Source organism: Podarcis gaigeae (assembly GCF_964106915.1).
Source record: "Podarcis gaigeae genome assembly, chromosome: 8".
NCBI lineage: Eukaryota > Metazoa > Chordata > Lepidosauria > Squamata > Lacertidae > Podarcis > Podarcis gaigeae.
Genome location: NC_139684.1, coordinates 12358162 through 12371209, shown reverse-complemented (window position 1 = coordinate 12371209; position 13048 = coordinate 12358162). Strand labels below are relative to the sequence as shown.

The 13048-nt window shown below is 47.1% G+C and overlaps 1 protein-coding gene across 4 annotated transcripts in view; it reads right to left on the bottom strand.

Annotated features, from left to right (window-relative positions):
• Window positions 1-2042: 2042 nt before the first annotated feature.
• DRAXIN (dorsal inhibitory axon guidance protein) overlaps window positions 2043-13048 on the bottom strand; it is a 43090-nt gene continuing 32084 nt past the window's right edge. For all 4 annotated transcript variants that reach the window (XM_083750281.1, XM_083750283.1, XM_083750280.1 and 1 more), the window contains exons 3-6: window positions 9014-9313; window positions 6995-7078; window positions 5704-5793; window positions 2043-4251 (exon numbers count right to left, since the gene is read on the bottom strand). In XM_083750281.1, coding sequence (XP_083606407.1) covers window positions 4139-4251; window positions 5704-5793; window positions 6995-7078; window positions 9014-9313 — 587 coding nt within the window. In that variant the 3' untranslated portion in view covers window positions 2043-4138. The remainder of the gene's footprint in view (window positions 4252-5703; window positions 5794-6994; window positions 7079-9013; window positions 9314-13048) is intronic.

Genomic DNA, 13048 nt, shown 5'->3' with positions numbered 1-13048 from the left:
CCAAAGGGGTTTATGGGGGGAAATACAGCATGTGCAGAGAACCTCTGCTGCGGCCCATCCTAACACCCGCTCAAAACCCCACTTTCCTAGGCTAGCAAAATTCCCCCCTCCTCCTCCAATGCCAACCAAAGTAATGTAGCGATTTTAATCTGTTTGTGCCCTGGGTGTCATTTCTTTGTGGCCTTGCAGAGATTTCTCACCCAGTTTTCTTCTGCAGGAGTGATAAAGCAGGACAGCGAGAACCCTTGCAGGAAAGATAAGGGGCAGAGAGATACAAAAAGGGGGTTTGCACCAGGAGTCCTTTGCGAAAGGAGATGTCGCCGGTCCAGGGCAGAACATCTCTGTTGCCCGCCCAGGCTCCCAGCTTCATTCCCCGGTATCTCCAGCAAGGACTCGCCGTATCCCCTGCCTGGAACCCTGGAGAGCTGCTGCCAGTCAGTGCAGGCTCTACTGAGCTAAGGGGGGTCCAGTGGTCTTTCCTGTTACAAAGCAGCTTCCTACGTTTCTAGGTATTGATCTGAGCGGTAGAGTGTCTGTTTTTCATGAAGATGGTCCTGAGTTCAGTTTCCAGGAAGGGCTGGGAGAGACTCTTGCCTGAAATCCCGGAGTGCCCTTGCTGCCTGCCTGCCTGCCTGCCAGTCGTCATCATCATCATCATCATCATTTATTACTTCTACCCCACTCATTTGGCTGGGTTTCCCCAGCCACTCTGCTTGGCTTCCAACAAAATATTAAAAATACAATAAAACATCTGACATTAAAAACTTCCCTAAACAGGGCTGCCTTCAGATGTCTTCTAAAAGTCAGATAGTTGTTTATTTCCTTGACATCTGATGGGAGGGTGTTCCACAGGGCACCACCACCAAGAAGGCGCTCTGCCTGGTTCCCTGTAACCTCACTTCTCGCAGGGAGGGAACTGCCAGAAGGCCCTCAGAGCTGGACCTCAATGTCCGGGCAGAACAATGGGGTGGAGACGCTCCTTCAGGGATACTGGGCCGAGGCCGTTTAGGACTTTAAAGGTCAACACCAGTACTTTGAATTGTGCTCGGAAATGTACTGAGAGCCAATGTATGTCTTTCAGGACTGGTGTTATGTGGTCCCGGCGGCCACTCCCAGTTACCAGTCTAGCTGCTGCATTCTGGATTAATTGTAGTTTCCGGGTCCCCTTCAAAGGTACCCCCCGTAGAGCGCATTGAAGTAGTCCAAGCAGGAGATAACTAGAGCAATCTGTGTACGCAATACTAAACCAGCTACAGCAATGGCCTGACTCTGCATAAGACATCGTCTTATGTTCCTATTTAAATCGTCCCATGCTTTCAAAGCCACGAGGACTAGAATCTTGCTTTAGTTATTGGGGAAGGGGCAAAGTTCAGTTGGGGTAAGGATACCCTCTGAAACCCAGAGACTGTTAGACAGTGCGGACAGAACTGAGCGAGATGGACTGATGATTTAACACAAAACAAAACCCTGGCCATCTCTTGGCTCAGCATGCAATGATCTTGGATGTTGTTATGTACTGAGTTGAATAGGATCCAAAATGCAGCAGTCTGATTGGTCCTAGAACAATAGGATTCAGAATGCAGCAGTCTGATTGGTCCTAGAACAATGCAGCAGTATGATTGGTCCGCAGGAGCCACCCAATCCAGCTCCAGATGGAAGTGAATCCACAACTTGATTGGCCTACAGGATAATCCCGGAATTAGCCAATCACGTGGAGCCCATTGTGTAAATAATGTATATAAAGCAGGCATTCTGGGGGAACTTCCATTCCTCCTCACCACTATGAGTTGAATAAAGAGCATGAAATCCACTCTCGACTCCGAGTATATTTCAGATGCTCTGCTGGCAGAGGAAGGGAGAAATGACTGGTCACAGAATGTTGAAGGGCAGCGCAGGTTCTGAAAGCAAAGTGCGAGGCCACTTTGGCTGGGTGGGAGAGGGTGGCAGGAGGGCACATGTGAAACAGCCCAGATCTTAGGGGGTGTGAGTGTGCTTGAAGCAAGCTCATCTGATTGTTCAAAGAAAAAGGAGCCCGGATGCGGTTGTGTGAAGGATAACTATCTCTTTATTTACATCTCATCAAAATAGGAACATGCAAGCACATCACGGCATTGACTAAAGGGGTAACAGGAGGCGATCCACTTCCTGCAACCAGAAACGTTCTTATACTCTTCACGAGGCAAATATCCCCCCCTTCCCCCACCAAAGGACCCCCCCAAACTCCTCCTAAAATAATGATAAATAACTGAGATTCGAGGGTGCTAACCAAATGAATTAGACGCTGAAAGCCGGCAGGGAATGCTGCATTGATTTAAAAAAAGAGACAATGTCCTGGATGAGAAGGAGGGAGGAAGTTAGGAACCAGGTGATCGTAAGCCATGTCGTGGCTGCTGGGATTCAAGTTTCTAGACCTGATGGAGGTAAGCCTGGCAATGAACGGGAAGATCTGGGTGAAGAGATAGGGCAGGACTTTGCAGACCTCCTCCCAACTGATAGGAAGCAGAAGCAAATTGATGTGTGCAAATGAATGGATAATAAGCAAATGTACTAGGAATTGGCTTGATCAAACGCACGGGGTGTGAAATTCAGATTCTCGTGGTGCATCGTTTGAGTGATGTCTGTTTCCTTCTGGATTTGGGGTCCTTTGCACAGATTGGTGCAGTTATAACAGTGCCTGGCTTGGATTGGGTCCCTGCACATGTATATGAGGTGTCTCTTTGTTTTGGTACATACACCCCAATCGGTATGCCCAACTGTATACAAGCCAAAGTCTCAGTGCAGCAGACCTACAGCAGATAGCTCAGGCTGCAGGATTTATTCCTCACTCCAGACTTCCCAGTTGACGTGACACGGGTGCAACTCTTGCTGATTCCTTGCTCTAGCTTCCAACAAAAGTTTATCGTTCTGCCCCATGGCTCACTGAGTGTGTAGGTGTGTGTGCTTATAGTATTCAATCGCTCCCGATACAGACACTCCCAGAGGAGTCTGCCTCCAATAAAGAGGGGACTCTCCTCCAGGAACAGCGACTCAGAAAGAGCAGCAACAGGCATACTCCAGCAAGCTCCTCTTGGGCATAACTGTCAACCGTCCCTTATTTGGCAGGAAACTCCCTTATCCCAGTGCCGTGTCCCACTGCTGTCCCTTACTGATGATGTGCCTTAAATTTCCCGGGTTTCAAAGGAAGCAGCTCCTCTCCCTCCCTGCCGGCCTCCCTGCTCCCGCTAGGCTGTGCTGCGGCTGTGCCACCAAAGGACCCGGATGAGATGGGCAGCCTGGTACGGCCTATGAATTGTTGAGGAGCCTGGAGAGGAGAGCGAGGGCAACCAGAGAGAAAGCAGTTGAGAGAGAGGAGGAGGAGGAGGAGGAGGAGGCGCGGGCAGGTGTTCCAAGGGCTAACCATAGAAGGGGAAAGCGGAGGAATGACTGCAAGCGTTTCTTCCATAGATTTGTAGTGGTAGACTAGCATGGATAGTCTGATCTGCGGGTTTACTTCGGGTGCTATTCCCCCCTTCCTCCCGCCCTGCCTGATGGAACTGAGAGCTGCAGATGGAGCATGAGAGAAAAGATACAGAACTGCAGCAGCATCTTCATAGCTTGGACTTCATTTTGCGTGAAAAGTGGTTGCTGCTTGTAGTTATTTAATTGCAGTGTTTCATCAGCTGGTGCCTTGAGCAGCAACCTCTGGAAACGAAGGGCTAAAAACCGGCGCTGCTCTCCAAAATTATCTGGTCCCTTTTAACTTCGTATTTCAGCTGGTTGACTAAAATCCCTTATTTTGGCCGCTGATCCCTTATTTTCGAGGCTGCTGGTCCCTTATTTTCAAATCTGTAAGTTGACAGCTATGCTCTTGAGAGTGTTTAATTCCTAATTTTAGCAGACCAAATCTGCTAAATCCTTGGGGGAGATGTAAAATTGTGCCTCCAGATTTCATAGCAGCATAAAATCGAAGAGTTGGAAGGGCCGTGTGTCCCGGCCCCCTGCAACTGAATTTTGAAAATCTTCCCCTGTTATGCACTTGTCTCAATCCCAGCTTAGCCTACAGCGTCTGAGCCATTTGGTCCGTGTCCCTCCCGGGTGACACTAGTTATAAATTAATTCCTCCTGCTTCCAGGCCCGGAGAAAGCACCCTGGTACCCTTCTAGACATTAATAAAGGATCCTTGATCTCCATCAGCGGACTCCGGCTCCACGCAGCGGCCTTTTCGCCGGGTCACCCTGCGGTTGCGGTGAAATTTGGCGTAGCAGCGTAGGCCTAAATTGGGAGAGAGGGGGAGGCCTTGAGTGAGGAGAACGGCAGATTTGTGATGAGGAAAATTCAACCTTCCTTCACCCCAAGGAGAAATCAACTTTCTCCCGAGGAAAACAAAAAACAGATTTTTACCCCTGATATTGAATATTTAAAAGGTCTAACTGGATATCTAATTTCCAGTCAATAAATCAAAAGCATCGTTCCCTCCCCTCCACACATATTTTATCCTCACAACCACCCTGCAAGGTTGGCCAGTCTGAAAGTGAGGCTGACACACCTAAGCAGGTGCCTCTATGGCTGGGCTGGGCTGGCCTTGTTTTCGGTGTCTGATGGCAACTCCTCACTCATCTGAGCACCCCATAGGAGAGGCTTGCTCCCCAGTGCTTTCCCCTCTTCTTGTTATTATTTTATTTTAACAAATGATTATAATAATAAATAATAATTTATTATTTATACCCCGTCCATCTGGCTGGGCCTCCCCAGCCACTCTGGGTGGCTTCCAACAAAATATTAAAATACACTAATGCATCAAACATTAAAAGCTTCCCTAAACAGGGCTGCCTTCAGATGTCTTCTAAAAGTCTGGTAGTTGTTGTTCTCTTTGACATCTGAAGGGAGGGCGTTCCACAGGGTGGGCTCCACTACTGAGAAGGCCCTCTGCCTGGTTCCCTGTAACTTGGCTTCTCGCAGCGAGGGAACCGCGTGAAGGCCCTCGGCGCTGGACCTCAGTGTCCGGGCAGAACGATAGTATTAATCATAAATAAATAGGAATAAAAATGTGTGCCCCACCACTGAGACCATTCCGTTGTAATTACCCAACCTCCCAAAATTTCAACACCTCTTGCGATGGTTTGACCCCTTTCCGTTTTAACAGTACGAATTCGACAAACACCTTCCACATCTCCTCAAAATCATTTCTCCTGCATACTCCCCGTCTTTCCTTAATGGCACATGTTAATTTATCATTCATAGCTATATCCCACACCTCTTTATACCGTTCTTCCATTTTACATTCTGCTTGCCCCTTCCACTTCCTAGCTATCATAATGCGTGCAGCTGTCAATAAATTTGTGAGCAAGTCCTTCATAGCCTGCGAACCTTCCACCCCATCGTAAATTGATAATAATGCTACCTCTAGACCAGGCATAGGCAAACTCAGTCCTCTAGATGTTTTGGGACTACAATTCCCATCATCCCTGACAACTGGTCCTGTTAGCTAGAGATGATGGGAGTTGTAGTCCTAAAAGATCTGGAGGGCCAAGTTTGCCTATGCCTGCTCTAGAACCCAGTGATTTCTGTTATCTCCTTAAACACCCTATGCCAGAAAAATTGTACATATTTACACCCCCATCACACATGAACATAATCCCCGGTTTCCTGGCGCTCCCCAGTGCTGTGTCACTGGGGAGGGGGACAGCTTCAACCCTTTCCCACCAGGCAAGCGCCAGCCCTCACCTTCTGTGCACATACAGTCATCGTAGCATTTGTTGTTAAGGCCGCGGTTGTGGGGTTTGCAAAGGTGCTCCCGTAGATCACAGCAACATCCTGCCAATGCAAGGAGGGAAGAAGTTAAGAAGCACCCAAACTCTCTTCTCTAGCTGCGTACGGACCACAGTGTTATGGGGTTTGGGGGGGTCAGTCTGGATGACCTCTGAGGATCCCTGCCAAAGGGATCTCTGGCCTCAACTAGAGCCAGGGCTTTTTCGGCTGTGGCCCCGATCTGGTGGAGTGCTCTGTCACAAGAGACTAGGGCCCTGCGGGACTTGACATCTTTCCGCAGGGCCTGCAAGACAGAGCTGTTCCACCAGGCCTTTGGCCAAGGCACAGCCTGACCCCCTCGTTTGGTAATCCTCACAGAACTCTAGCCCAATGGTTGGCATTTGATTTTGAATTGATTTTAGAATATCAATTTTAGAATGCTGTGTTACTTTTATTGCTGTTAGCTGCTCTGAGCTCGGCTTCAGCTGGGGAGGGCGGGATATAAATAAACTATTATTATTATTATTATTATTATTATTATTATTATTATTATTATTATTATTGAATTTGTGATCCTGTGTATGGGAGACTACAATCTACAGGAGAATTGGTCCAGGTCCGGTCAAGATAATGAATAGCTTTAGCAGCTCAGCTAAGTACCCACCACTCGCATCTCAAAAGAGTGGGCTCCGTTGCCATGGAGACAAATAGCTGGGCCTTTTCCTACCTCACCTGGATGGAAGCCACTGTATCCTAAGATGGAGAACAACAGGCCAAGGGGGACTGTGATTTGTGTGAGAGTTTTTTTGGCCGGTGCTGGAAGCTGGAGACACAGAGATATGTCTTGCTCCATGCTGGACTTGGGGTCCTCCCCTGGAAACCTAACGGGGAAGCAAGAAACTTTTGGGCTTGTTAATGCCATTAGCTCTTCCATCCCACGCTCAGGTATAAATAAAACCATATATCTAAAGACACCACAGTCTCCGTCAACCAGGAGCCCCCTCAATGCCTGAAGATTGGGATCGTCCACAATGATACATTCAGACTCCTGAGTACTGAGTAATTTGTTAAGAGTGCTGGGAACCTCTATGAGGGGTAAACTATGGTTCCCAGGGTGCTTTGGGGGGAGTCATGTGCTTCAAATGAGCTGTGGTGTGAATATCTTCGCTCCTCTGGATTGGTTGAGGAGGGGAGGGGGGTTTGCTCTCCTCACATACAATTCTGCTTGCCTCCACCGGCGCTAGTCCTCATGAAAGCTGCTGCTCACCTGGGAGGCAGTCAAGGTGATGGTCGCAGGACTCTCCCTCGGCGGGGGTGGTCTCGTTGCCCCCGTTCTTACCACGCTGTTTGTCTAGCGGAGGAGAAAGCGAGAAAGGATGAGAAAGGGAGGGGTAAAGGGACCACTGACCATTAGGTTCAGTCGTGACCGACTCCGGGGTTGCGGCACTCATCTCGATTACTGGCCGAGGGAGCCGGCGTACAGCTTCCAGGTCATGTGGCCAGCAGGACTAAGCCGCTTCTGGCGAACCAGAGCAGCACATAGAAATGCCGTTCACCTTCCCGCCGGAGCGGTACCTATTTATCTACTTGCACTTTGATGTGCTTTTGAACTGCTAGGTTGGCAGGAGCAGGGACCAAGCAATGGGAGCTCACCCCGTCGCCAGGATTCGAACCGCCGACCTTCTGATCAGCAAGTCCTAGGCTCTGTGGTTTAACCCACAGCGCCACCCGCGTCCCAAGGGGGGGGGGTAGTGGAGTATAAAGAGCTGCGTTTTACATGGGTAGGATTCCCATCCATTACCCCACCCACTTTTGCCTCTTGCCACACCCACTTTTCATTCTGGCCCCACCCACTGTCGGGAAATGAGCCCAGGAAGGTTGTTCACAAATGTATGAGACCCTCAGCCCTCTTTTAGCATTGATAGTATACTTTGGAACTCCCTGCCTATTGATGTTAGGTAGGTGCCTCCACTATACTTCTTCTGGCCAGCTGGTGTGTGTTTTAATCCAGTTTTTAGCTTATTCTCAAGTTTAATTGTTTTTGGGAAGGTTTCCCGTAGTTGTTTTTAAGTACAGTGGTACCTTGGTTCTCAAACACCTTGGTTCTCAAATGCCTTGGTTCCCAAACAACAAAAACCCGGAAGTAAGTGTTCCGGTTTTCGAATGTTTTTCAGAAGCTGAATCTCCGATACGGCTGTCTGCTATTGTTTCTGGGGCGCCTGTACCAATCAGAAGTCATGCCTTGGTTTTCAAACATTTCGAAAGTCAAACAGACTTCCAAAACGGATTAAGTTCGAGAACCAAGGTACCACTTCATTTGGCACTTTTGTTTTTGCTATTTATTTTGTGTTTTTTTATTATTTTTTCAGTTAATTTGTTTTTGTGACTATGTGGAACCCAGTTCAGCTACTGATTGATTGATTGATTGATTGTGGATTGTGTGACTGCGGAAATGGATAAAAGTCCCCCATCCAAACAATGACTATCATCTGTGCAGGTAAGAAAAAAAAATAATTTTAATTTTTATCATCTACAATACTGTCTCATTTATTTTATGGCACAGGAATGCGGGTGGCTCTGTGGATTAAACCACAGAGCCTAGGACTTGCCGATCAGAAGGTCCGCGGTTCGAATCCCTGCAACGGGGTGAGCTCCAGTTGCTCGGTCCCAGCTCCTGCCAACCTAGCAGTTCAAAAGCACGTCAAAGTGCAAGTAGATGAATACTACGCGCGAAGGCAAATGGCGTTTCTGTGCGCTGCTCTGGTTTGCCAGAAGCGGCTTAGTCCTGCTGGCCACATGACCCGGAAGCTGTACGCTGGCTCCCTCGGCCAGTAAAGCGAGATAAGCGCCGCAACCCCAGAGTCGGCCACAACTGGACCTACTGGTCAGGGGTCCCTTTACCTTTACCTACATTGATTATTGCTTTCATTTAATAGATCAATGGTCTCATTAGATAGTAAAATTCATGTTAAAACTGCTGTTTGTTTGGAAATGTCTGGAAAAGTTGAATCCGTTTTGCATTACTTTCTATGGGAAAGCACACCTTGGGTTTGGAACAGACCTCCGGAACCGATTAAGTTTGAGAACCAAGGTACCACCGTATGGGTATTTATCGTTTTATTCTTTCCATAAACCGCTTCGAGGGTGTTTTGGGTTTTTTTAAAAAAGCAATCAAGCGGCATAAAAATTTTGTGAAATAAATAACCTGGAGTCCCTTAGGGATCGGGACCTTCTGAACTACAGCCCCACCCACCCCACAAAAAGGAGATGATAATACAGGACACACCTTTCTTCCGGATCGAAGGCCACATATCTGGCCGGAGATCTTCGTAGTCAGTCCAGTCAAAGAGCGTCATGTCCAGGGTGGGCATAATGTCGCCTTCCTGCCTGACTCGCACCCGAGGCCGGGCGGACGTTGCGTGGAGGGCAGGGGGCTCCTCGGTGGATGTCTTTACCGTGGGGCCCAGGAAGGAGGTGGGAGGCAAGCCGGCCGAAGACCCTTCCCCGCCGTGAAGTGTCTGAAGCTGCTCCTCAAAGCTTTCGGGTTTCTTGTACAGGGCGCTTGGACCAGGGTCAGAAGCTTTTCCTGCAGGAGGTTGTGAGGCATCTAATCATAAGCCTGCATTTTTTATCAAAGCTTATATATTGCAATCAAGGCTTGTATTTAAAAATGAGCTTAAAAAAAAAAAAAAAGGATTTTCAAATGTTTCATGCCAGGCAGAAAGAACCTTGGCAAGAGGTTTTTCTCCTAAGACAAGGGGGCCCCACTGATTTATAGTAGAAAAACAATTCTCAAAGTCATAAAAAGGGAGAATTACATATGCTGCCCTTGCAGACTGAGAAAACACAATTAAAGGCAAGGGTAAATAGTAAAATAATACCAATGTGCCTCCCAGTAAAATGAGCCAGATCTTCTTTCTAAGGTTGAAAGGCCAAGAGCAGTGAAAAAGGCAACTGGCTTGGCTGGAGAAGAAGCTTCTTTCTATTTTATTTTGAGGCTGGAAAGGAGGGGTGAAAGGAGGGGTGTAAACTGAAGAGGTTTATTTTAAAAGCTGTTTTTACTGAGTTCCTTCCTTTTTACTTTGAGAAGCTTTATTCTTTTAAAAGGCTACCTATGATAAATGAATAAAATATATTAGCTTAAATATATTGGCTTAAATGTAATTATGCAAAGGATTTAAGAAATGCTAGATTCTTATTTCATATGGTTGTAAGAGTTGTATTTATCCTGAAATTAAGTCAGCCACCAGCCTAGCCCCCCTGCCAGACAGAAGACGCCATCCAAGCACTCTTGATATATAGTTGTCAGGCATTTGTTTAGAAACCTTAAATGAAGGAAATCTTTCAATGTTGATGTGAACTCAAGATCCTTGACATCTGTTGAACATAAAAATGTAAGATTAAACATTTGTTTTAGAAGGCAATAGGGCAAGGAGGGCAAGAGGTGAGCTGGTAATTAAGATTCCATGTAAGATATATTATTACTTATTTGTCACATATATAGCTCTTTGTCTCCCTTATAAGGGCAAGGAAGTGGGTGTATCTTTTGTGGGTGTATCTTTTGTGATTGGTTCTACCAAACAGCCAATAGGAATTTCAACCAGGCTGATTGGACAGAGGCAGCCACAGGAGGAGCAAAGGGGGCTGGATTAAGGGAATATAAGTGCTGGCCAGGATGGCAAGAGGCCAGGCCAGAGCTTGGTAACCATATACCACTGAGCCTCTCATTTATTTGTCTGACAAATAAATTATTATTTTAATTTCTCTATTGCTGCGTTGAATATTTCATTCCAGCTAAGCGTTAACCACAAGCAGGGTGCTACATTTTATGGTACTGTGACTCGGATAAGTGGTCTGCTGGAACGCAGCCCCTTCGCCCTACTGGGCAGGGTACAAGAGAGAGGACCACTGCTTACCCAGCGCGCACTGGTAAATTTTTCCAGGGGGAACGCAGAAGACTCGTCTGTCTGATACCCTGCTCACTGGCGGCGACGGACCGGGGGGAAACAGGGAACCAACCAAGGGTAAGTGCACAAAGGGATTTTTGGCCCTCCAATTAATTAGGAGGAAGAGAAGTCTTGATCAAACTTCTGCGTCTCAGTAAGGGGAAACTGAGTACGCTAGGTGGTTGGGTACATCAGATGTTGGTCTGGTGGAGGAAAAGGGAAAATTGGGAGGTAGAGTGTGGTGAAGTATCTAGCGCATTGTATGTGTGAGAAAGTACAGAGCAATCTGTAGCTGACCTGAGTGTGGAGTGGGCAGTACTTCGGTTCCCAGTGAGGCGACTCCATCTGGGCAAGGAAACTCACGAAGTGTGTGTGCGAGTGACTGAGTGGATACTTCACAGGGCCATACAATGGGAGTTGGGGGTTCAAAGGGGGAAAATACACCTCTTGAGTGTATGTTAAATAATTTTAAGAAAGCCTTCTCAGGGGCATATGGAGTCAAAATGACGCCAGAGCGCTTGAGAACGTTATGTGAACTAGAATGGCCAAAACAAATTACTGAATGGCCATCTCAGGGAACTTTTGATATAAATTTAGTAAGCAAACTTTGGTCTAATATCGCCAAAGAAACTGGAGGGTGCCCAGAACAATTTCCATATATAGATTCCTGGCTGAGCACATTAAATAAAAATCCTCCATGGATAAGGGAATGCAAAGTCAAACGATGCAAATTATTGGCTATAAAAGCTGAAGCTAGGAAAGGAATCTTGCCAAATAAACTCAAACCCATTTTTGAGGGACCAGAGGAAGAGGTGCTTCCACCTCCACCCTATGCTCCACATCGAAGGGAGCTTAATTCAAACACTCCGCCAGTTGTAACCCCAAGGCAAGAAAGTGGAATGAATAATAGGAGTGGAGTCACAGAGCTTGATTCCTTGATAGATTATGATAAATATCTTCAGGAGGCATTGGAGTCCTATAATAAAGCCCAAGCAGAAGTGGTTATTCCACCTGTGACTCCTAATAGACCTGCATCTACAGTCTCCTTTAGTGGAACAACTGATTGCCCACCCCAAACCCCTGTACATCCAAGTCCTAGAGAATTATTACAGAAGTTACAGGGAGACCTTAATCGGTCAGCAAGCAATACAGCCAGGCGTATAAAGCTGCTAAAAGAACGCCTTGGGACAAATACCATCCCCTATGATTTGAGGCCCCTAGAGCAAAGCGAAGAGAAAGATCACGTAGTAGCCCCTCTTAGAAGAGTATTTGATGCACTTGAGGAGCCTGCGCTGGTTAACGGGCAACCCGGACCACGGCCACCTCGAACTTCGACCCTGCAATATATTCCATTCACAACTACAGATCTGATGAATTGGAAAACACACACCCCATCTTTTGCAGAAAAACCTCAGGCTATGATGGACTTGGTGACTTCAATAGTAAATACTCATAGCCCTACTTGGACAGATTGTCGCCAGCTCCTAAATACTCTTTTCACCACTGAGGAAAGGAGAGACATAATTGAAAAGGCACAGATATATTTGCGTGAGCAGGCCAGAGTGGGAAATATTTTTAATATTGACCGTCATCTCCAAGATAACTTTCCCTTGGAAGATCCTAATTGGGATCCAAACAATGGAATTCACCTGGCCAGACTTACCACCTACCGCCAGACACTTGTGCAAGGTATCCGCAGGGCATGCCAGAAGCCCACTAATATGTCTAAAGTCTCAGAAGTAGAACAGAAACCAAATGAGAGTCCAGGAGACTTTTTAGAGAGGCTGCAAGAAGCCTATCGTATATGGACTCCTTTTGACCCTGAAGCCCCTGAAAACAGCAGAATGATTACTGCTACGATCCCAAGGTTTGGATTACCTAGATGCATTGGAAGTGATAATGGGCCAGCGTTCATTGATCAAGTAGTACAAGATGTATGTCGAGTCCTACAAGTAAAATGGAGACTGCATGCAGCATATAGGCCTCAGAGTTCAGGGAAAACTGAAAGAATGAATCGGACTCTGAAAACCCAATTGGCAAAATTAACCCAGGAAACGGGATTGGGATGGGTAGATGTGTTACCCATAACACTGTTTCGTGTTCGGTGTGCACCTACAAAAAGACTTAAGTTGTCACCTTTTGAGCTCCTGTATGGGAGACCGCCCTCCTTTGTTCAGGATATTCCAGCTGACCTTAAACAAATAGGAGATCATGTGACACAGGGACAAGTGCAATCTCTCTCCCGTGTTTTTGTTTCTCTTAACAGGTGGGCCCTCGAACGCACGCCGTGCAGCATTGCCGAGCCGATTCATCAGTTCCAGGCTGGCGATAGCGTATGGGTGAAAGAGTGGAAACGTGATCCACTTGCACCAAAG